Source organism: Corvus kubaryi, unplaced genomic scaffold, assembly GCF_017639235.1.
Source record: "Corvus kubaryi isolate FWS band 111438036 unplaced genomic scaffold, C.kubaryi_AGA036_p1.0 37398, whole genome shotgun sequence".
In the NCBI taxonomy this organism is placed as follows: domain Eukaryota; kingdom Metazoa; phylum Chordata; class Aves; order Passeriformes; family Corvidae; genus Corvus; species Corvus kubaryi.
The window spans coordinates 34,240,407-34,261,187 of record NW_024581137.1 but is presented as its reverse complement, the minus strand read 5'-3'; the positions used below and the strand labels follow the sequence as shown (position 1 = coordinate 34,261,187).

General features: G+C 43.7%; 2 protein-coding genes across 10 annotated transcripts in view; one reads left to right on the top strand and one right to left on the bottom strand.

The window, feature by feature from the left end:
* DYNC1I1 (dynein cytoplasmic 1 intermediate chain 1) overlaps positions 1-5,223 on the top strand; it is a 186,485-nt gene extending 181,262 nt beyond the window's left edge. For all 7 annotated transcript variants that reach the window (XM_042044169.1, XM_042044171.1, XM_042044168.1 and 4 more), the window contains one exon: positions 4,267-5,223. In XM_042044169.1, the coding sequence (XP_041900103.1) occupies positions 4,267-4,377 (111 nt within the window). In that variant the 3' untranslated portion in view covers positions 4,378-5,223. The remainder of the gene's footprint in view (positions 1-4,266) is intronic.
* Positions 5,224-11,516: 6,293 nt separating this feature from the next.
* SLC25A13 (solute carrier family 25 member 13) overlaps positions 11,517-20,781 on the bottom strand; it is a 104,048-nt gene continuing 94,783 nt past the window's right edge. For all 3 annotated transcript variants that reach the window (XM_042044167.1, XM_042044166.1, XM_042044165.1), the window contains 4 exons: positions 17,637-17,775; positions 13,715-13,873; positions 13,544-13,634; positions 11,517-12,664 (listed from right to left, as the gene is read on the bottom strand). In XM_042044167.1, the coding sequence (XP_041900101.1) occupies positions 12,475-12,664; positions 13,544-13,634; positions 13,715-13,873; positions 17,637-17,775 (579 nt within the window). In that variant the 3' untranslated portion in view covers positions 11,517-12,474. The remainder of the gene's footprint in view (positions 12,665-13,543; positions 13,635-13,714; positions 13,874-17,636; positions 17,776-20,781) is intronic.

Sequence of the window (20,781 nt, the reverse complement as noted above, 5' to 3'; positions counted from 1 at the left end):
TCCTTTTCCTTTTCCTTTTCCTTTTCCTTTTCCTTTTCCTTTTCCTTTAACTTAAAAGAGCAAATGTACTAGAAGGTGTTAAATGATCTGAAAATGAAATTTATGTTGATTTGTGTCTTCAGGCTCTGTGTTTTTGTTCCTTTCCTGCTTGCTGGGGGAGCCCAGCACTAACTGACACAGAGGACAACATCCAGAGTTGTCTGGTCAGAGCACCTCCTTTTCCTGAGTTCTGTCACAGTTTTCAGAGTAGAAGTGTTCAGTGAAGTTGCTGTTAGCACAGTTTCTAGGAAAACACAGGAAATACAGCTTGTGTTTGTAAAATCTCTGGTGTTTGGATTGGAAGGTCTGCACACAGAGGAGGTCTCTGGCTCCATGAGAAGGTGGAGGAGGCTGGTTTTGGGGAAGTTCACGTGCCCAGTGCTGCCTGTGCTCCCTGGCGAGCCTCAGGGGCGGAGCGCTCTGTCACACTCCTGCCAGATGCACATAAACCATCTCCTCGGTCAGTCCTAGCACGGAGCGGGGCACGCTTTAGGGCAGGAAAGCTGACAGGTAAGTGAAGTGCTTGACTAGAGTGACCTCCCAAGAAACAGAAGCTTCAGAAGGTTCAAGGGCTCTGTAGTAGCACTGAGATGCAGTTTGGTTGTGTACTGCATAAATCATGTAGAATGGTGACACATCAGCAAGGCAAGGATGGGTGCTTGTCAGAAAGATCGTGGCGGCCGTTTTTCTTAGATAACACTGGTTTTCCTCATTAGAATTACTGTCTGATGCAACCTAAACATACCACGATGTTAAAGCACTGTGAGTAATTCAGTCAATTAATTAGGTGTGGGTAGCATTTGCCTTCCATTGTAAGGGGATCAGAGGAAAACACTTAATAGCTTTTATGTTCTCATTTTGCTCCGTACCTTAGCATCAGTTCATTCAAATAACCCTCTGACCCAAATAAGTTATTATATTAAATTATTATGCTTTGGTGAACATTTCTACCCTGCATCAACATCATGACGTGGAAGTCAACACATGCTGCTTTATAGTAACTGGAAGTGGACAGAAAAATTGCCACAGGAGTGAGGAACACCCAGATAGCTCTAAACCTCTGTCCTTCCTCTATGGAGTATCTCCTCATTTCTTCCACCTCTGCCCTGGTATTTGCAGAAAACACATGTGCAGAGAAGCTGAGAGGGAGATCCCACAGATAGACCCAGGTCTCCAGCACTTGTGGGTGTCACTGTGCCCAGATGAAGGAACTTGAATGGAAAATGACTGGAAGGGGAGCATTAGTCCAGAGAAGAATTTGGAGTTTGTGGATACTTTTGTTTTTATATGTGGTCTTTTGCTGTATAACTGTTGTGGTTTAGTACTGGGGCCGTTGCATAAAGAAGGGATTTGGAGAATAAAAGACAATTTTTCCTTTGACTTCATTATTGCCAAGGTTTCCCTCTGCGTCCCTGAGGAATTTATATTAGAGAGGTTTATTCTACTAACGGTCTATTAGCAGGATTGGCCCCTTGTTGCAACCATGATGTGGTGCATGAGATTAAATAAGGTAAAATAAGATGAAGATGTAAGGAATTTGGTTGTGTGTGGGCACTGAATGTTATTTCCTCTGTGCTAAAGGTATTGACTTTGGTCATTAAATGCTTTGTAAACTGAGTGACTAGAAATGACCCAGACCTTGCTAACACTGCCAGCTAAGAATAATGCATGTAATGCATATATTCCTGGGGAGACTCTTCAAGTTTGAGATAACAAGTTGTTTTAATAGCCTGGACTTTGATTTTATTTGTATGTGGCCATGCTGTGGAGTAAAGGCAATTAAATTATCTTAATGTCATAAATATATTTAGGTTTTTTTATTTAAAATGACATACTTTCTTTTTCAGTCATTTAATATAATGTAATGCTGTTAAAGACTTTAGAAGACAAGGGGAAATGAGGCTTTATTTCATTCAGAAAGTCCTTTGCCTAGGATATTGCTCCACTTTAAAGATTTTTCTACTTGAAATCAGTGAGAATCATTTCATTCAAGAGTTTGACAAATGGTAGTGCTGTACACATCACAAGAAATGAAATCTTTTAGGAGATGCAGTAATAACGGAGGTGGTTGCACAGCTGGTTTTGGTTCCATCTCTGACAGAAGGATCTCTGCCCTGCCCCTTCCTGCTATACAGAAGCTGGTATAGGTGTGTGGCTGTGACCAACGTGTGCTACAGGTACTGGGGTCCTGGTGCAGTGACCTCTCTTCTGGTGTTACATTTCCTTCTGCTGAAGGATCTTGAAAGAACAGAGTGGTCTTTCAAATACAGGCCATCCCAGATGCACATCTGTGTATGTGAGCGTGAGAGACAGCTGTCTGAAAAGAGTAACTCTTGTAACTCTGGTCTCCATTCCTGGGAGAAGGAGAAAAATGCCAGAAGTGGAAGACAAAGAAGGGAAAACCCAGAGATTGCAGTGATGCCTATATCAAGTGGGCTGAGGTGGCTTTTTCACAGGTTGCATTTCTGGGTCCGTAGTCTCAGCTAATGCTGAACTGTACTATATTTTGTGTTTCAGCAGGCAAAACCCCAAACTTGCGCACCAGCCCTTCATACTGTAACTCAGTCACTGATACATGTGTAATACATGGGAAGCTTTACAAAACACGCTGCTTTCCCCCAAAATACTGGATGTAGAGGCAGAGCTAGGTACAAAATAGTGGAAAAAACCTGATAATCACCAGTGAGATATGGAGATGTTTAGATCTTGTATTGCAAAGTCCTGTCCATACGATTAACACCTGAAGCAGTGTGTGTGGAGTTCCCACAAGAGTTAATCTTGGACATACACACAAGCTGTTTCCCCAGCTGGGTCACGTAACAGATGCTTTTCTTAGTCTCCAGTTCTGTGTATCCAGCTAAGATGTAAGTAGAGGAGAATAATTTGACTGTTTTCCAGTACAGTGTACCATACACCTCATGGGCACCTATGATCTACTAAGTGCCACGTGGACATAGTTAGCTGACCATCTGCTTGGCACTTCTTGTGGTGTATTAAAAGATTTAAACCAGTTCAGATTGAATACTGGGTAGTGCAAACTGGATTAGCTATGGTTTGTACCCATTCTTCAGTCCAGAGGCATCCATTTGCTAAGGTGGACACCAGTTTATTATGTGCCCTGTAGTTTCCAAACAGTTGCCTTTTTCAGTACCAAGCACTGTGTAATGTCTTGAAACAGTTATTCTTTCATATTATATGCAGGACATGATCACAGCACTTCAGGAGGGTAGTAAAAACTTGCATGGTTCATGTGGATGCTTGTTGCTGTTTTCTGAAATTTGGCTTAATGAAAACAAAGTTGAGAAAAGTGCTTGTTTTGTTTTGGTGTTTTGTTATTTTTTTTGTTTCTTTCTAATTATCTCAATCCCAGCTTGCATTATCTTCCAGAAATTGCAGTATTGGATCCAGCTGGAAATGACTGCAGTATTATTTTGCCATAGCACTAAAGCGTTTTGTCTGGAAGTTCAGCTATTTAGATTACACGTCTCTCTTGAAGCCTAATGTTCAAGAGCTCTTCATTAGAAACATCAATGCTATTAAATGGAAAAGGATCTTGCATGATGATATAAAAAAGTCAGACTAGTAATGCAGTATCCAGTTGGTATAACATTTCCATTGTAATGCATTTCCTGTAACTGTGAATTCCTTAACATAGAGGAGGGTAATTAAAATAACACAATATATTTATTTTATTACTTAGAGCTTTAATGAACTTCAGGAAAATAGTTTCAACACAGTGTTGTAAAAGCTCTGTTACCTTGTGCACACTGACCTGGGTCCTGCAAACAATTACACTTGGGCACAGCCTTGCTGACTGCCAGTGGCCAGCTCGTGTGCGTAAAGTGAAACATACGTGTGTGTACATGTAGAGATCAAGGCCTCTGCTCTAGTTTGGGAAATCTGAAATATTTTAACCAAGGGGTAGATTTTGCAGCAACACTACAAAATCAAGCAGATAAAGCCTTTTGCTCTGCCACTGACTAAAAGCTCCATCTGGCTGGTACTGAATAGGAAACTGCCAGATGTGCCTTGTGAATTCGGCCACACTTCCTAGGTACCAGCCCCCAGCGGGTTGGTGAGGCAGATGCTTTGATGCTTCACCATGCATGGCTATGCTGATTGTGGTAGGAGCTCTCCTCAAAGGAGGTGCCTCAGATGTGGGCCAGAGAGAGAACCAGTCCCACACCACCAGTGTCTTCATTAATTCCCTGCTGGTTTCTCCTGCAGCTGGCTGTTCCACACAACGATGAGTGGACGCGCTTTGCCCGGACCTTGGTGGAGATCCGCGCCAACCGAGCCGACAGTGAAGAAGAGGGGGCGGTGGAGCTCGCGGCCTAGAGGGAGAGGAGCAGTGCCCGCCAGAACAGCAGCTTCCCCCGCTGAGTACGCCAGTGTTCAGTGTCAGAGTCAGTCTTGCTGTGGCTTTTGATGCCAGTGTACATGCCAGTATTGCTCAAAGCATTCCATATTAATCACACTGCTTTACACAAGGCTGAAAATATCCAGAGCATTTTCATACTTTATATTTCTGTCTGAAAAGTAAGAAAGAAAAGACAAATCAACCCTTTATGGGTTTAGTTGTTGCCTTTTAACTACTTAGTAGCTGTATTTAATAGCTAGGAACCCCTGGTTAAACTTGTGCTCACATTGCCCTTCTGGCATAGTCCTATTAAATCCATATGAAGCCAGATATGATTATGTGCAGATGTGGTGTGCTTCACTGTATGGGACTGGGCCAAAGACCTTAGATGTGGTGTATCACATGGTGACTTACATTATGAATGGATGTACTATATGAAAGTTGCTGCTCCTTATTTATTGCGGTGTGCTGCATGGAACATACTTATTTGAAAGCATTAAAATAAACGATCCTAAAGCATGTGCATAATGAGAGAACTGCATTGTCTGTGTGCTGCTGTAGAGGTTACATTAAAGTCCACGTAACAATTACAGTACATCAGTTGTGCTTAAGATGTAAGATCTATAAAGGTTGGCTTGAGTGGATGGAATGAGTTCCCTTTCCTTTTTTTTTAAGATGCCTATTATTTCTAGGCACTTCAACTATATTTCAGATACAGTTGGTCACTGATACTTGTCATGCAAGTTAACACTAACAGTCTGACAAAGGGTTGTGGTTCCCAAGTATGACACCAGTCTTGCCAATAAAATGTATCGGGCCTGTTCTGTTGCAGTGTGGTTGATCTTTCCTTGCCAACAGTGCTCAGTGTGTTCATTACCAGTCACTGGTGAGGCACTGGGGAAATGTGGCTGCCCTGACTCACAGAACATTCATACAGCTGCTCTGTAAATAGATACCTTTGGCATTGGGACTGGCCAGTAGTGGACCTGTGTGCATCAGGCCCTGCTACCAATTTTACATGGGCAAGCACTACTGCATGTCAGCTTATGGGCTAATTTTTATTTCCCCTCCATCCCTAGCATGCTTACCTGCACACACAGAGCAGCAGCGTGCTGCCATATGTGCTGAGAGACAAGGCCGCCTCAAACTGTCCTGAGGGATAGGTTGGGACAGGGGACACAGGAATGGGCTCTTTTATAACAATCTCTTCTGGCTTGAGGAAAGAAACAGAGTGCAGACTGGTCTCACTGAGTGCTGTGGCCCAGACAGACATTGGTAGTGAGGCTGCTTGATATGTCTATATCACAACACTCTGCTGAGCTAGAGGACAGCTCTGCCATCTAGATTAAGCAGTGGTTCACACTCAGGGGCATGGAGGTGAACCATTTTAGCAAGAAACACTGCGAGTCTGACAAGAAAGATCTTGTACCTTAAGTTTCTCATATCATCTCATTGCCACATCTTGTCTTTGGGCAGTCATTTTGAGGAATAAACACGTCATCTAATCATGTTCGGGGCTATGGTCTGGTCCAGAACCACTGGGAAATCTGCACTGCTAAAGCCAGGGCAGACAAACAAAATAAATCCTTTGGAAAAGCTGCATTTCCCTCATCCTTGTGGTAGTTAGAAGCAACTCCCAGTGAGAGTGCATGGACTACTTTCTTCTTCATAGTGGAACCTGTAACTATCTCCCAGTGCCCATGGAAGTGTCCTGCCACTGGGCTGTGGGGAGCATCTTCTCCCAGAAGGCCTTGCACACAGCAGAGATACATCAGTCACTTTCTGGTGGCTCCCTGAGTTTGGAGCCATGTGTTAGAGAACTCTTGTGTTCCTCCTGCTCCCCTGGGTGCTTTGGGAGTTGTCCTGAAGAACCAGTGTAGGACTTGCAGCATTTTTGTAGCTTAAAGGTGAATGCTAACAAACAGCCAGGTGAGATGACTGTAAAGGATCAGTTTTGATATAATCTCTGGGTTTTTTTCCCTGGTTTTGACCTGTTTTCATTTCAAAAACCGTAAGTGTTGTCTGTGTGGGTAAGGCAGATGTGGTGCCAAGTGGAAGAGAGGGAGGCACAGTTGGTTCTCTGTGTGTCACAAGATCAAGAACGTGCACAGGTGGATACACAAAGTACTGCTGTCATGGGAGGCAGAGGTGGGAGCTCACTATCCTTCCACCTGCTGGAGTAGCTGCACATCACAAAGTGTGGGGACACCATCTGAGAGTGCCTGTGATGTAACGGGAAGGGCATTCAGCTGATGATGTCTCCCATTCATCATAGTGCAGTGGGAACAGCTGACAAATTTGCTTCTACTTTTTCCGCATTACGGCTCAGCTTTTGGAATCTAAGGGGGGGTCTGTGTGCTCACGTCCAAGTTCTCCCTACTTTTACGGCATTAATAGCTTCTGAAATGGTTTTAAGAGCAGCCTCAGAAGACCTTCAGCAGTTGGCTGCTGTGTGCAAATCAATATGACCAAAGTCCTTTTCTGAAATTTTTCTCTCCTTTTTTTTTTGTGTGTGGGGTTCAGCAGTACACACTGAGGGAACACAAAGAGGGAACAAGGAAAAGATCTGAATTTCCACAGAAATCTCCAGGTTTGTGTGAACAGAACAGAGCATTAACATGAAAGGGCCATTTCACACACTTGAAGCAGATGGAAAAGCACCCAAGAACAAGAGGCATTTACTTCCCTTCTGCTGCTCATGATTGTCCTGCAGTGAAGTTTCTGGCCCGCCCTTGCTGCTGCTCTTCCAGGCATCTCCCACAGTTCTTGTTTATTTGATTTTCCTGCTGCTAAACAAATAGCTCCACTTCACTGGCTTTCTAAAAGAGCCCATATGACAAAATGTTTCTCAGAATCTGCCCAGTAGGGAAATAAATACAAAATTATCCTTTAATTTGAGCATACAGAAATCACCTTCTCCAGTCTCTTTTGCCTACAAACGTCCAGAGAATAGAAGGAAGAACATAAAGGGTTATGCCCTATGCTCTAGCACTGTGAGGATGCTGCCATGACTACTCTGGGTGTGGAATAGGTCGGAAGACAGCCTGGCTCTTTTAGGGCCATTGCAAGTGACCTTTCTGTGAAGGACATAAACTGTGTGGTTAGACAGCTGGAGAGCACATCTGAACCACAGAGGTCAGAAAAAGCAAATCCAACTAGAGCAGAAGTAGGCAGGTGGCAAAAAGAGGCTGAATTGAGGATTAGGATGGAGGACAGGACTGTGAGGTGGATGTGGAAGGGACAAGTCTCCTGTACTTGTTGAAGGAAAGTCCAGAGTCTCCCTTGATTTCAGTGCCAAGGATCAGAGCTGCACCAACATGAGTGAGGGGCAGAGGAATGATGTGGCCAGGGACTTGGGATTTGTTCTGAAGGGAGCTATGAAAGGACATGGGGAGACGTGACAGGTGGCACTGGGTGTGGAAGGTGAAGGCATTAGCTAAAAGGTGAAGCAGGGTTCTTCAGCTTTATGGACGTGTACTTTGTTCAGGAGACCCCATGGTAACAGAGAAAGAAGATGATGGCCAGGTATACTGAAAGAACACGTCCACAGCACTGGCCAACCTGGAATTTGACCAGGACACACAAAACTGAGCATGGGGCTGCAATGCCAGGTCCATTGTGTAAATAACAGCACTTGGACCAAGTGGATCTTTGAAAGGTGGAAGTGAAATGGGCTACCTCTGGAGTCTGAGAACACCACAAACATCTCCACGGAAAGGCTGTCAGAGCAAGTCTTTGCTGCTGAGATTAGACTCAGCAGAATTGCCTGTACAACTTCAAAGAGAAAAGGCAGGCAGGACAAATGGTGCTGGGTTGCAATGATTCAGGAGCTGCAGCGTTTTCCACAGGGTACTTGGCAAGTACCAAGATGGACGGTGTTTCCTCCTGGGTCTCAAAACCAGTGCCCCAAACATTTGCTACTTCTAAAAACATCAGAGCCCCTACCACACCCTGGAATATCATCATCTCACACTACAAATGACAGCCTGCATCTCTAGGGCTATGGAAACAACTAGGAATAGGCTCTTTCACACAAGACAGGTGGAAAAAGCTCTGAAGAGTTTTAGCAACTGTAGATAAAATGCATGCACAGCAGAAGACTGGAAACCCCTCACAGAGCAAAACGGCATCCCACATGGAATGGGATGGTCTCCACTGACCAGTGACAATGTCACCAAGGCAGTACCAGTCCTAAGGCAGGACTCAGTGCCTAAAGGTGCTGTAGAGCAGCCACCTGTCCTTGGGAAGCTTACAGGACTGGTTCTCCTTCAAAGTCATAAGAAAAGATACCTCTGAAGTAATACCACCATGTCTGGTACACAGTGTCTGCACAGCCTGGGGTGTGAGGAAGGCCAGGCAATATAACTACAGCAGCTGGAATGAATCTTGCAAGCAATAGTACTGTTTCCTGGTGCGATGAGGAACAGTGCAAGGAGCAGTTAAAATGATTACTACACTTCAAATGTCATCTCTTCTCTGAAGGGCAACAGACACTTTGATGACATCCCCACGCTCAGCACCAGGGGACGCTGCCCAGTCTCACAGCCCGAGTTATCTGCTGCTCACCATGCAGAAAGCAGAACCACCATGTGGCATGTGGCATTAAAGAAACCACTTCATCTCAGGCTGCTTCTGTGTTATTTGCTGTTTGAAGGTCTCTGGAGACACCTAAAATATCAGCGTCTTGAGATTTGTATACTCCCAACCATTAAATAACTTACAAATGATCACTATCTCTGCAAATCGCCTTCTAGTTTATGCAAAAAAGGCAAATGTTTAAACCAAAAACAGAGTCTGAGTTTCACAGCAGTGTTTAAACAGCAAAGCTGGAGGATTCCTGATTGTTCCTGTGCCACGGGAGAGGAGCTCAGCAGCATGCACTATGACATGTATGTGCACATGGAGGCTACAGCAGAGTCATTCTGAGCAGGCTGTCCCCTCCTGAGATGATGCAGAGCAGTTTGTCAGGTTTTGTATTTTTAGCAGTTTTAGAAAAACCTGCCGAAGTTATTTTTGAAGCCTGTGGTATGTTTGCTCATAAAAGCATCCCTGCAAACTGTCAGTATTAAGTCAGCTTAAGCCCAGCCCATTCCCTGGGGACCAGGCAGAAAAGCATCTCTCGGCTTCTGCCGGACCGAGAAACACAAACATGGGGTAACTGCTTCAGGGACACCCCTGCCCCACTCTCAGTCCGACAGGTAACATCATCAGTACTTGGCCATTTTTTTCTAGAAGTGCTGTCACAGGGAGTTAGCTGGAGTGCAGGAAGCAAGTGAGGTTACTCTTTATTCATTTGCATAACTCACGCAGAAACCAACAGAGGACAAACATTGTCCTCAGGGTGTTTTGTTTGTTTGCAAGGCAATCTGACAATTCTTGGCCTGCAAGCTTTTCAGAGCAGGAATGCATCCTTTTGTGTCTGGAGGAAGCCGACTGTGGGCACAGATCTTCCCCAAGATCTCTGGGCAGAGCTGCAGCACGATTTTAAATGTTTTGAACTGGGCTTCATGTTAACAAAGCAGCTACTGGCTCTTCCAACACTGCTGCCCCTGCCTCTGCTGTCTACTGACCCTGAAGAGATGGGCAGAAGGAGAGAACAATCCTCCAGGAAAGTTAATGGGGAAGGGAAGGGCCACCATGGATGGGGGTGTCAGTCCAGTCTTTCTCAGAGGAGATGAAGGCTGTGCCCTTCATCCCCAGAATAAAGAACAAGTCACAAATATACTGCCAGGCCTGGGAGTGAGAGGGCACCAGGAGGCAGAGAAATTGGTTTTGTGGAACATAAGCAATGAATGGTCTTTATCACACGAGCCAAGAAGTTGTGCAAGCCCTACAATAACCCGGCTCTAATTCCTCTTCTGCTCCCAGCTGCAAAGCCCCAGCAGCACTGGGGTTCGGTGTCAGGCAGCAGAGGGACGTGCTCTGGTGGGTGCAGCCTGGGTGTCCCCCTCCAGACTGAGCCAGGAGGGAGCAGCTGCCAGCCAAGCCCATCCAGTGGCCAGGCATTTCCTCTCCTGGATCAGGGAGAAGGTACAGCTCTGCACTCAGACATCTTCCCTGAGCTGCTGACTTTTCACATAAACCCGTGACATGGTATGTCAGGCAAATCTGAGGGATGAAGTATACAACCAACTCTTAAACAGCCTAAGATCTCACATGTGAAGCACAGGCAGCTCTCAGTGAGAATGTTTTACTTTTATGACAAGCCTTAACCAAAAATCCCAACTGTTAATTTTGAAGTAATACTAGAGACAGCTTCTTTTCCCCCTATTTCTGAAATGAAGGAGCTGTTGTTTGGAGAGACTTGGATACTCAGGGCTGAGAGGAAGCAGCTCCTGGCTGTCAGAGCCCAGTGCAGTCTCTGCCAGACTCTTAGCCAGACTCCAAGATGCAGCCACAGGTAAATGTCATCTGCTCCCCTCGCCTTCACACGCACAAGTGCTGCTACTCCGACCCCCAAACTCCATTTCACTAGTAACTTAAAAATACAAATTAGTCCAAGAGAATAATTTTCATGATGACCCAAATACAAAACCAGAGTGATTTCCATTTCAGTATTTCCACAAATTACAGCACAGTGTGATACTGCACACCAAACTCATTCTTCTGCAGAGATGCTGCATCTGTGCATTCCCACAGTTTACGGCCAAGGTTGAAGGCACCCACCCCTCACCTGCCCCTCTCCAAGGAGACAAGTAAGGTCAAATTCCTCATCTTAAGAGGTATCATAGAAGACACCCCACAGGACCTTCAAGTGACTAGGTGATCATAACCCTTAACCTCCCCCCAAAAGTAAAGATCAAATATCAAAGCTTACTCCAATCCTGGCTTTTGACTGAAGAAAAGTTTCTTTTTTCCTGAGTGACATCTCCACCAAGAGATGTCTTTTCTAGGCAGGGGAACTGTGGTAATTTGTTCTCAAGCTGCAAGTGTTTTTATAGCCTACAAGTGCAAATATTAGCTTCATCTTAACCTGACTTTATCACTGAAGTTGAACAAGACATTTGATGTACTGTGTTATTTCCGTAACAGAATACCATGTGTGCATCTCTTTGAAAGGTTTATTTCTATCTTCATAAATACAGAATTTTCTAAACACTGTGCAAGGCACCAAAAATTAAGTAAAATCTTTTATTTTAGATTATTTTAATCTCTTTTGACTCAATTGAAGTAAATAAGAATCTGAAACCACCTATTTGCCAATTACAAGCCAGCAGTTAAGGCAGGTACCATTGATACAGTGCATGAATTTTCTATTGCAGTTATTTAAACAAGCAGCGTTTTTACTATAGAAGTGCATAAACAGACTGAATTCCAAACACCAGCAACCCAAGATAGGCACCTAGTTATGAAATTTTCTTGTATGTGTAGTAGAATGCCAAAAGTTCTGCCATAAAGTGCAAAGACTATGGACAATAACACTTTCTTTTGAGCATTTTGATACCAGTAACATAATACAACGACTAAACATTTATAAATGTGGTTTCCATTACAAAAACATGTTCCACATAAAAGCTCCATAATACAATCCAGAAACAGAACTTGTGCGTGTACAGATGTAAGAAGTTGAAGCTGTACTGGCTTACTTAGGTACCAGGTGTGTATTTGCTGACCTCTACAGACACGCACCAAGTTTAAACCCAATTTACACGCACAGTCCAAATCATTCTGCTTTGAGCACCGTGATATCCACTGAGCTTTCCATTTGAGTGACGATGTGCGACATCTGCCCTGGTAATCTGCAACTGAGCATTGCCTGTAAAATGATCTGGTTCACAGCTCTCACCCAGCCCTCTCCAATAAATGGAACCTAAAATTAGTGTCTTCCCAACATAAGCACATGTCAGATGTGGACAAATACATTCATGGTCCCAAACTTAAAACAACTGGTAAGAATTTCACAGTGATCTGGTTACGGAAGCACAAAGACAAATGATTACATTTAAGATGAAAGTTACCTTAAAACTCAAATGAAGCTAATCTTTTATATGATGAGAAGCTAAAGGAACAAAGTATTGACCAATTACAAAAGTGGCTCTTTCCCAACTAATAACAAAAACCCTACAGCAATAAACTTATGGTCCTACTGCTGCAGCAGCCTTTGAGGTAGGTGGCGATGGCTTAAACCGAGGTAGGTAAAGTCCAAACTTGTTTTCAATCCCTGCAAAAGTGGCAACTGCCAATTTATAACCACCAACATGGTCAGGGTTAGGAGCAGGGAGCGTGATCCTAGATTTAGGAACTGTTTCTGATCCAGCTGGTTTTCTGCAAAATAATAAAAATAATAAATTAAGTTCCACAGAGTAAAATCAGTATTCACAAAAATCTCCTCCATAAAGTCAATTTAATGAGACATCTGAGTGTACTTCCCTGTAAGTAATTAAATTAAATACTGCAATGTAAGGAGAAATACCCTGTTTTAAAACCTTCCAGAACAGTAAGGAGCCTTCATGTTGATTGAGTATGGTCAAATCCAGATAAAATTTGCAGTGCATAATCAAAACTGCAGTGTGAGGTAACGGGTTCATAAGTCTTTGCTACAGCACACAACCAATCCAGGAACATAGCAGAGTTTAAGTAATTTTTGTGGTGGCTTTCAAACTGCTGTCCCCAAAGATCCGTGAAGAGTCTGCAGCTGCTCTGGGATCAAGTTAAACAGCTATATATGCCCATCCACCTGTATTGTCAACAAAGGCAGGAGGCAGAGCTGAAGCTCCAACAAATTGGTTTTGAACTTGGTGACAACTGTATACTTTTTTGGATGTCAAATGCCCTAATCAGGGACACAGCTCCTCCACCAAATAATAAGGACTAATGCAGAGTGTATCCTCACCTGGCAGGCATCACATTTTCCCTGCAGTTACATCCCCAGCCCATTATTTAGCCTCCCACTGTCTCTGTTTACACTAACACAGGTTCCCTGCTTGAAACTGTGATATAAAATGTGGTAATATCTTGCTATGAAACAGGTACTGGAATATCATCCCAACCTCCATCAGTATAGTGTGCTTTAAATAATATTTACAAAGCCTTTACAACATGTCCTAGCAAGCCCCTGGCTCTGATGTTCCAACGAGGACCAAGACCCAACAAAACCAGGAATAACTTCAGGATCCCTGGTATATTCAAATACCACATACTTACACTCCTCCGAAGTCCACATAAAACCATCTCTGCAGTAGCTCGTAAGTCACCAGAGTTACACCAAACTGAGGAGAAGATCGAAATACACGAGCTTGAAAGAAAAGAATACAGTTCCTAAGTGACAAATGCCTCAATTAGAAATCACCTGGCAATAAAAGCTCTTTTACACACCTCCTGCTCCTTTCCAGAGAGCCTTTGGACCTTCTTCCCGCAGGATCTTGGCAAAACAGTCCACAACACCGCTGTAGGTGGTCTGTCCTGCTCGGGCTGCCACCTGTAGCCTTGTTTTGATCACATCTGCAGGGGTGACCAGCGATGCTGCAGGCATACCTGCCCAACACAAAAGTCATCAGGTGGGTACCACTGGCTTGGCACATATGCTACACACACCTCATTTATCCAGAGGTAAGCAGGTCTTTCCTCCTAACATCAGGAGAATCCAGCCACATTTGATTTAAGCAGAAGCTGGGAAGGAGAACAAGCAACAAGCAACAAAAGGTGGCTGTTGTGGACGTGGCTTAACCCAGAGAGAGCTTCTCCCAGAGGAACCACCACATCACATGCTTCCTGCCAAGCTGGGAGGCACAGATTGGAGTTTTCAGTGCTAATCAGAAACTTGCATAGTTAATAAGCACAAAGCTTTTGGAGGGAAGGTTGATATTTCCCTTTCCTTTTCATTCCTCTCTGTGGTTGCTGGCATCCTGGTTGTACACTGTGCTAGAATAGGCTGCACACACATCCAAACACAGACACACAAACACCCCTCACGCAGCAATGTCACCGAGAACCAGATAATGCCGTGCACGCTCAGCATGGCTTGAGAGCTAAGGCTTACAAAACGGGTCATTCTTCTCATTAGGAATGGCAGACTGCTCAGCTGCAAAGCCACAGCTGACATCCTCAGCAGAATATGTGGAGGAAGATTTAAATTTACCCTGGCAGATAATCAACTGAAAGTAAAAAATACCAAATTACCAATGGGTGGTATTTCTAAAATCATTTCTATCCAAACTTGGGGCTGCCCATGTTTAGAAGTGGGGAAAAAAAAAAAAAGCCAAAAAAAAAGGCAAAGAAAAGCACCAAGACTGTACCCAGAAGACACTGCCTCTTACGGTTTTATTACTTTTCCATTCTGCATCTGTTCCAAACCAACTTGGTCAGATGTAGATGCATAAATCTCCTTCCCCTTTTTTTTTTCCAGCTTAGTAATTCTGTAACAACTTTTGTCCAAACCAGCATGGTCTGGCCTCAAGCTCCAGAGCACCCTTCCTGCAGACTGCTCCAAGAGATCAAATCATGTGCATATCACCAAAAGAAGATTTCCTCCTCCTTTCCTTGTCCCCCCAAAATAACTCATTGACTGAGTGTGCACTCAGTGCAAGCACGAGCTGTCTGGCAGGCAAGCACTAAAACCTGGTCAAGGTTTTTGAACTCCAGAAACACTGAAATTCCTCTTTGCTTAGCCTTTCCCACACCAGGGTATTGCCTGAGTCTTCAATTTAAAGCCCGCCATTTGTCCTTCATAAGCCAGCCAGTGCTTTCAAGAAAACCAAAGAACTTACTTAGAAACAATTCTGCTTACTACACATTGACTTCCATCTCCTTATCACTCAGTCTATATTATTGAGGATATTTTGCACTTGAGATACTTAAAATCCTTTTTTTAGGAGCTATGTGTACAGGACAAAAGCATTTTGTCGAATTTACAGATTGCTGCCAAGAGAAGCTTACAATCAGAATGTGACAAATAGCCCAGCAGGAGCTGACAAGAAAAAAGAGGAGCTAGGGGAAGAGAAGGAAGTTCATGGAGGCAATAAGCAGATGGAGCAAATTAAGGAGAGATCCTGCAGATGATATCAGAATCATCTCAGAATACGCTACGGCACAACAGGTTGAGACATCTTGTGAACACTGAAAACCAGCAGTAGATCAAGGTAGATGACATGCATGTTGCCTGTGACCCCAACCACAATGGAAAGGAAGTTAATGTAAGCAGTACAAGCAACAGGCACTAGCAAAGGACACAGGTGCACATCTTATTACGGCTAGCTTGAATATCCCAGCAGCGCGGGCTGTGTGTGGGAAGGGGGAGCTTCCCACACGCAGCCAGAGCTCATGCCCACATCTGAAGTCCCATGACCAGGTGAGATCCCTGGCCAGAGAAGAGACATCAGCCCAGAGACCAAAGCCAGCTTTTCAGAAGCAGTGCGTGTTTTGTTCTGTCTTTCCCTTGACTTTTGGCAAAACAGTGGACACATGCACCCCCATCACACTTTACATGTACCCAATAAAATAAATTTCTTGTTTTTGTAAACAGTATGATGAGTGTTGTATCTCTAACACTCTAATTTGCTCCTGAGAGTTAACCTAGGATGGGATTCACAGGAAGCACTGGGTAAAATTCACATTATAGCTAGATTGGTGAGCCATATCAGCAACAATAAAGAGTGCTTCTGTGCCTGAACTTCAAAGGGACGGTTATCTCAGTCTGCAATCACCTGACAATGGCTAGAAAGAGAAAAATAGGAAAATCTAAGAAATTACTTGGCTTTAAAAACCCATCTTATGTTTCAAGTCTGTAAATATGATCTAAAGTTCAAAAATTGTTTTGTTCCATTAAAACGGGTGAGAAATAGGCTGGCTGTAAAAGCTCCTGTTGGAGGGTTTGGAGCCTAGCTCTGGAATGGGGTGTGGGAGGGGAGAGGACAAGGGGGTTTTGAGCAGCAGTCACTGGAACACAGCTGGCTTTGCTAGTGCCAGCTCAATGCCTTTGGACTATGAGCTACTGAATAGAGATCTATATGCCTCAACAAGACAAACCAACTGATCTTAGCTGTTGTCTAAGACCAGATACTGGCTAAAAAAGGGCCCTGCTCCTCAAGAGACACAGTCCCAAGTATAATCTTGACCAGTCAAGGAGTTTTCTTAGGGAGGAGAAAGCTTAAAATCAAATGAGAAAACATTGCTAAACCACCTTTCTGTACTGGAGTCATGCCATTCCATCATTTTTCTCACCTGGCAGGTCACAGCAGTCTGCCAGGGGCCATGCAGGAGGAAGAACTTGGGAGAGAGCAAGCAGCCCCCTGATAAGCATGGTGGAAATACCTGCTGATGTGAGCCCTCCTGCTTGCTACTCACTCCCCTACAGGTCCTGTTGCACAAATCTGCAAGCCTATTTGTTTCCTAGGGGCAACCATAGACACTGCAGGAGCAGGACACTCAAGCTGCCCCCTGCAGCAGACAGCTATCAAGTGGAGGTCCTCTTTGGGTGTAGAAGCTGGGTGCTGCAGAGGGCCCTGCCACGCAGCACACAAGGGCAAGCTGAGGCTTACAAAGCCTGTCTCTGTCTTCTCCCTTGGGCTCTGGCACACTCAAGCTAAATTAATCTGTGAGAAGTTAAGCATGTTTGGGCTCTTCTGTCTGTTTTGCAGCAACCTAAACCAACCAAGTGCTCAAGATCACACTCTGCACCTCTGTCATATCTGGGTATGCTAGGAATTAGCAATCTGTGGTAGTGCAGAAATGTTTTAAAGATCTTCTGCTTTATTTAGTATTAAAAAAATGACAAAGGTAAAATCCTCAAGAAGCCAGGTAACTTCATGGGATACTGAGGGTAGCAAATACTGTCATCATTTTGTCACCTGTTATGTCATTGTGTTTGGAGAGCTGTACTTCTAGTGTGGCTTCTGGACTATATATACCAAAATCCAAGATTCATTTGATCACAAAGAATTTTATGAATGCCATGGTTTTGTTGATAAATCATTTCAACAAAACATTACCTCTCAGTGAGACACAGCCAAAACCAGCAGAGTAACTTCACAAGGGATGATGATATATGATAACAAAACATCAGCAAAAGACTTTATTTTCCTTTTCTTTTGCTTCCTGAACATTTTGATTATACCAGAAACTTACAGTATCTTCAACTCATTCTACAGCATGGTAACTTCGTTGTTTCTGTGTAAAGTTGCAAAATACAGTATTGTTGCATACAGTCCTTTTGAGAGTTTTTTGTTACTGTTGTCACTGCTGTAACTATTGTGCTGCCAGCACAGTATAGAGCCCTGAAAAAAGAAATCTGGGCACTTACCAGCTATTGATCCAGCCAAGAGCAGATTTCCAGGGCTAACCCTCCCATCTTCATTTGCAAACGAAGCTTTCAAATGAGCGTAACAGGGGAAGTAAATGGCAGAGAAGGGGATGTCACGCAAAAAACATGCCTTAGCACCCTGTGTTGAAAAAGACACCAAGTTTTGAGAATGAGCAAATTTACCATGAATATCCGAGAACAGAGCAACATTGTATTTTTTCATTTTGCTGCAAAGGGTTTATAGAAAAAGCAATTTCTCCTCTCAAGAGATTCATGTATTTCACCCTGCTGAGGAGTGACTGTGTGCTGTTTCTTGGTTCACTAATTTCTGTCATTGTATGTATCTTGTCTACATGTCCTCCCTCACTCTGTAGCACTGTAGTTATGTGCTGGTAATGGAGAAAGTATCACGTGTTTGAGTAAACTCTGGAAACACCTTTGGAGAACGTTAAATAGTTGACCTTGTAGCCATGAACCCATGGTGGGAGTTTGAGACGTGTTTGGAACAGACTGAGCCACAGGATAGGTCTGTCACCCCTCACTCCCACTTAAAATAAATACTCCAGGGGAAACAGTGCCCAGTCCATACATCTAAACAGGCACTACAATTGATAATGCAACATATATTGAGGGGGTAGGACCATAACACCAAGTCTTTTGCAGAACAGTAACAGCTTGATTTACTTGTGAATTTTGAAGTACAAATTATCTGGGATACAGTTTGTTTCAATAAATTTCATCTCTTACTGTTAAATTTGCCTTGTTATCAATTTGTGGAAGTGGCACAATCAGCCAACGAAGTTGCCAGCAATACAGCTGGTTTCAAATCCAAGAGGGAGGCAAACAGGGAAGATGATTTTTGGGGTAGTGGCAAACAGTCAAAAGTTTTTCAAGCAGGGGGAAAAGCAAAAAGGCCACTAGGGAAGGTCAACCAAAATAAAATATCAAATAGTATCCGTGCTCCAACAGCAAAAGTAATTTGAAGTCTGCCTTTCCTCAGAGAGATCCAGAGGACACCAGAGCCTGCCAGGACTAAGACCAGGAGGAAAGCACAAACAAGAGGTGGCTTGGGAAAACGGGTAAAATCTTTCAAGCTTGAGAAAGAAATGGTTCATGGATGAGCCTAAGCCTCTTCTCTTTGAAGGAAGGGTGGAGACCTGGAGAAACTGCTTGAGGTTCATCCACAAACCCTCGGGGGGTGCCCTTGTTACTGTACTTCTCTTTTTCACAGGTCTACCAGCACATGCCTCAGTGCCAGACATTTCACAGGGGACATGTTAATATCCACATAATTTAATTAAATCTAATGATATGCCTGGACACATCTGTAAGCTTAGCTTGTACTGTAATACCAGTTAAAATATAGTGCTTATCCAAGTTGGATGCTGGTTATCAAAGACAAAGGAGCTGCAAGGTGTCAGAAAAACCGTAAAGTTGCCTTTCCACGAGGCAAGGCAGGGGAAGGCAGCAGGATGTGTGACAAGAAAACCAGGTCCTGCAAGCCACTTCTCAGGAGACACTCATAAGTGCAGTCTGCAGTCAGAGAATGCCTCTGAGAAAATAAAGATGTATTAAAAAGGCCATTAGATCTTGTAGTCAGACTTTGTGCGTCACAAACTCAGCTACTGAACACAGGGAGCAAGGCTCTGCTCCAGCTCCCACTGCTTCCCACCACACTTTGTCAGCTTATTTCTTGTGTTTTCAACTGAGTACTGACCACTTCCCCTGACACTCCCTTTGGAGGTTAATGACTCCTGCTGTTCAGACGCTCTGCCTTCTCACTCAGTTGGATCTGTCTGATTTATGCTGCCAGTCGCTGGTTCTTGTTATGCCTTTCTAGAGATACTAAGGAAAATGCCATAAAGGAACTCAAAAAGCACTGGTGTTGGTGCTGCTCTGCCCATATGCTCTGCCTTGAGGACACAGAGAAGGTGAACCTTTGTATTCAACACAAACAAGGATTCTGGACTCTCATGTGCAACAGAAGCCTGTTTAACAATTTACCTTTAATCTTCAAATAGGAAGACAAGACTAGGGTTTTATCAACTTCTGCATGAAAAAACCCAACAATTTAAGGATCAAATGTCTGCACTGTATTTACTTCACAGGAAAATTATGAAACTCACTACTGAAACATTCACAGACTGACATGGTTTCTTCAAAGATTTATTTTTAGAGCATGCTTCTCCTCAGAGCAAATCTCCTCGCTACCTTTGCCCTCGGGGCACATTACTTTTATTTTCTTTGCAATGTTGTCATCAAACACTGCACACATTTTTTCCTCTGCAATTTTTCATACCCTGAAATATCCTGACATAGTTAAAATAACTTACAGAAATCAATAAAGTCCAAATGCAAGCAACTCTTAGTTCAACCTGAGCTGCTAATATTCCTCCCCCTTCATTAAAAGGCTCTTTTTCATAGGGCAGAAGTGGCATATTGTTAATATCACTAATAATAATACATTCAGGTATGCAGAGAGGGAGGGATGTCCATCAACTTAGTTGGCTCAGCGTAAACAAAACCTGGATCAAAACTTGGATCCACTTTAATAATAACCCAGCTTGGCTCTGGTCCAGCATTGCAACAGTCTAAAGTTTCCCCCCATCATTCCGTTTAAACTCTGGGAAAGCATGTTTAAAAGCAGGCCCCATTTAACTTCAAGTTAATCATCCGCAACCAGCCCAGGCCAATTAGGAAGGCTTAGGGAGATTGGCCACAGTATCTTGAAAAGCAAAAGAAACATTTATTTTACTTCTCACACCTTTTTGATGTGGACAACGTGCTGAAAGCCAAAGGGAGGTTTGATCAATCCCCAGAAAGCAGTAAGGAGCATCCAGCCGAGTTTATTCTGGCAGCCAAGGTGCAGACCTGCCAGGCATGAAATTATTGGGAGATCCTACACACCAGGACATGTGCCTTCCTCGCACAACAGCCTGTTGGCTCCCATCTTCAATCTCTTTAATAACCTTAAAGCTCTTAATCTCGGATAGTATCTCACTGAATAAACCAACAGAGGAAAAAAAACCCTGATTGTCAAAGATTCGGATAAATAAGCCCAAGTCAGTGCTGGGACAGGTTCTTTAGCATGCTAATTCCTGCTTATACCAGCTCTACCTGCAAATAAGGCTCTAAACAAACTATT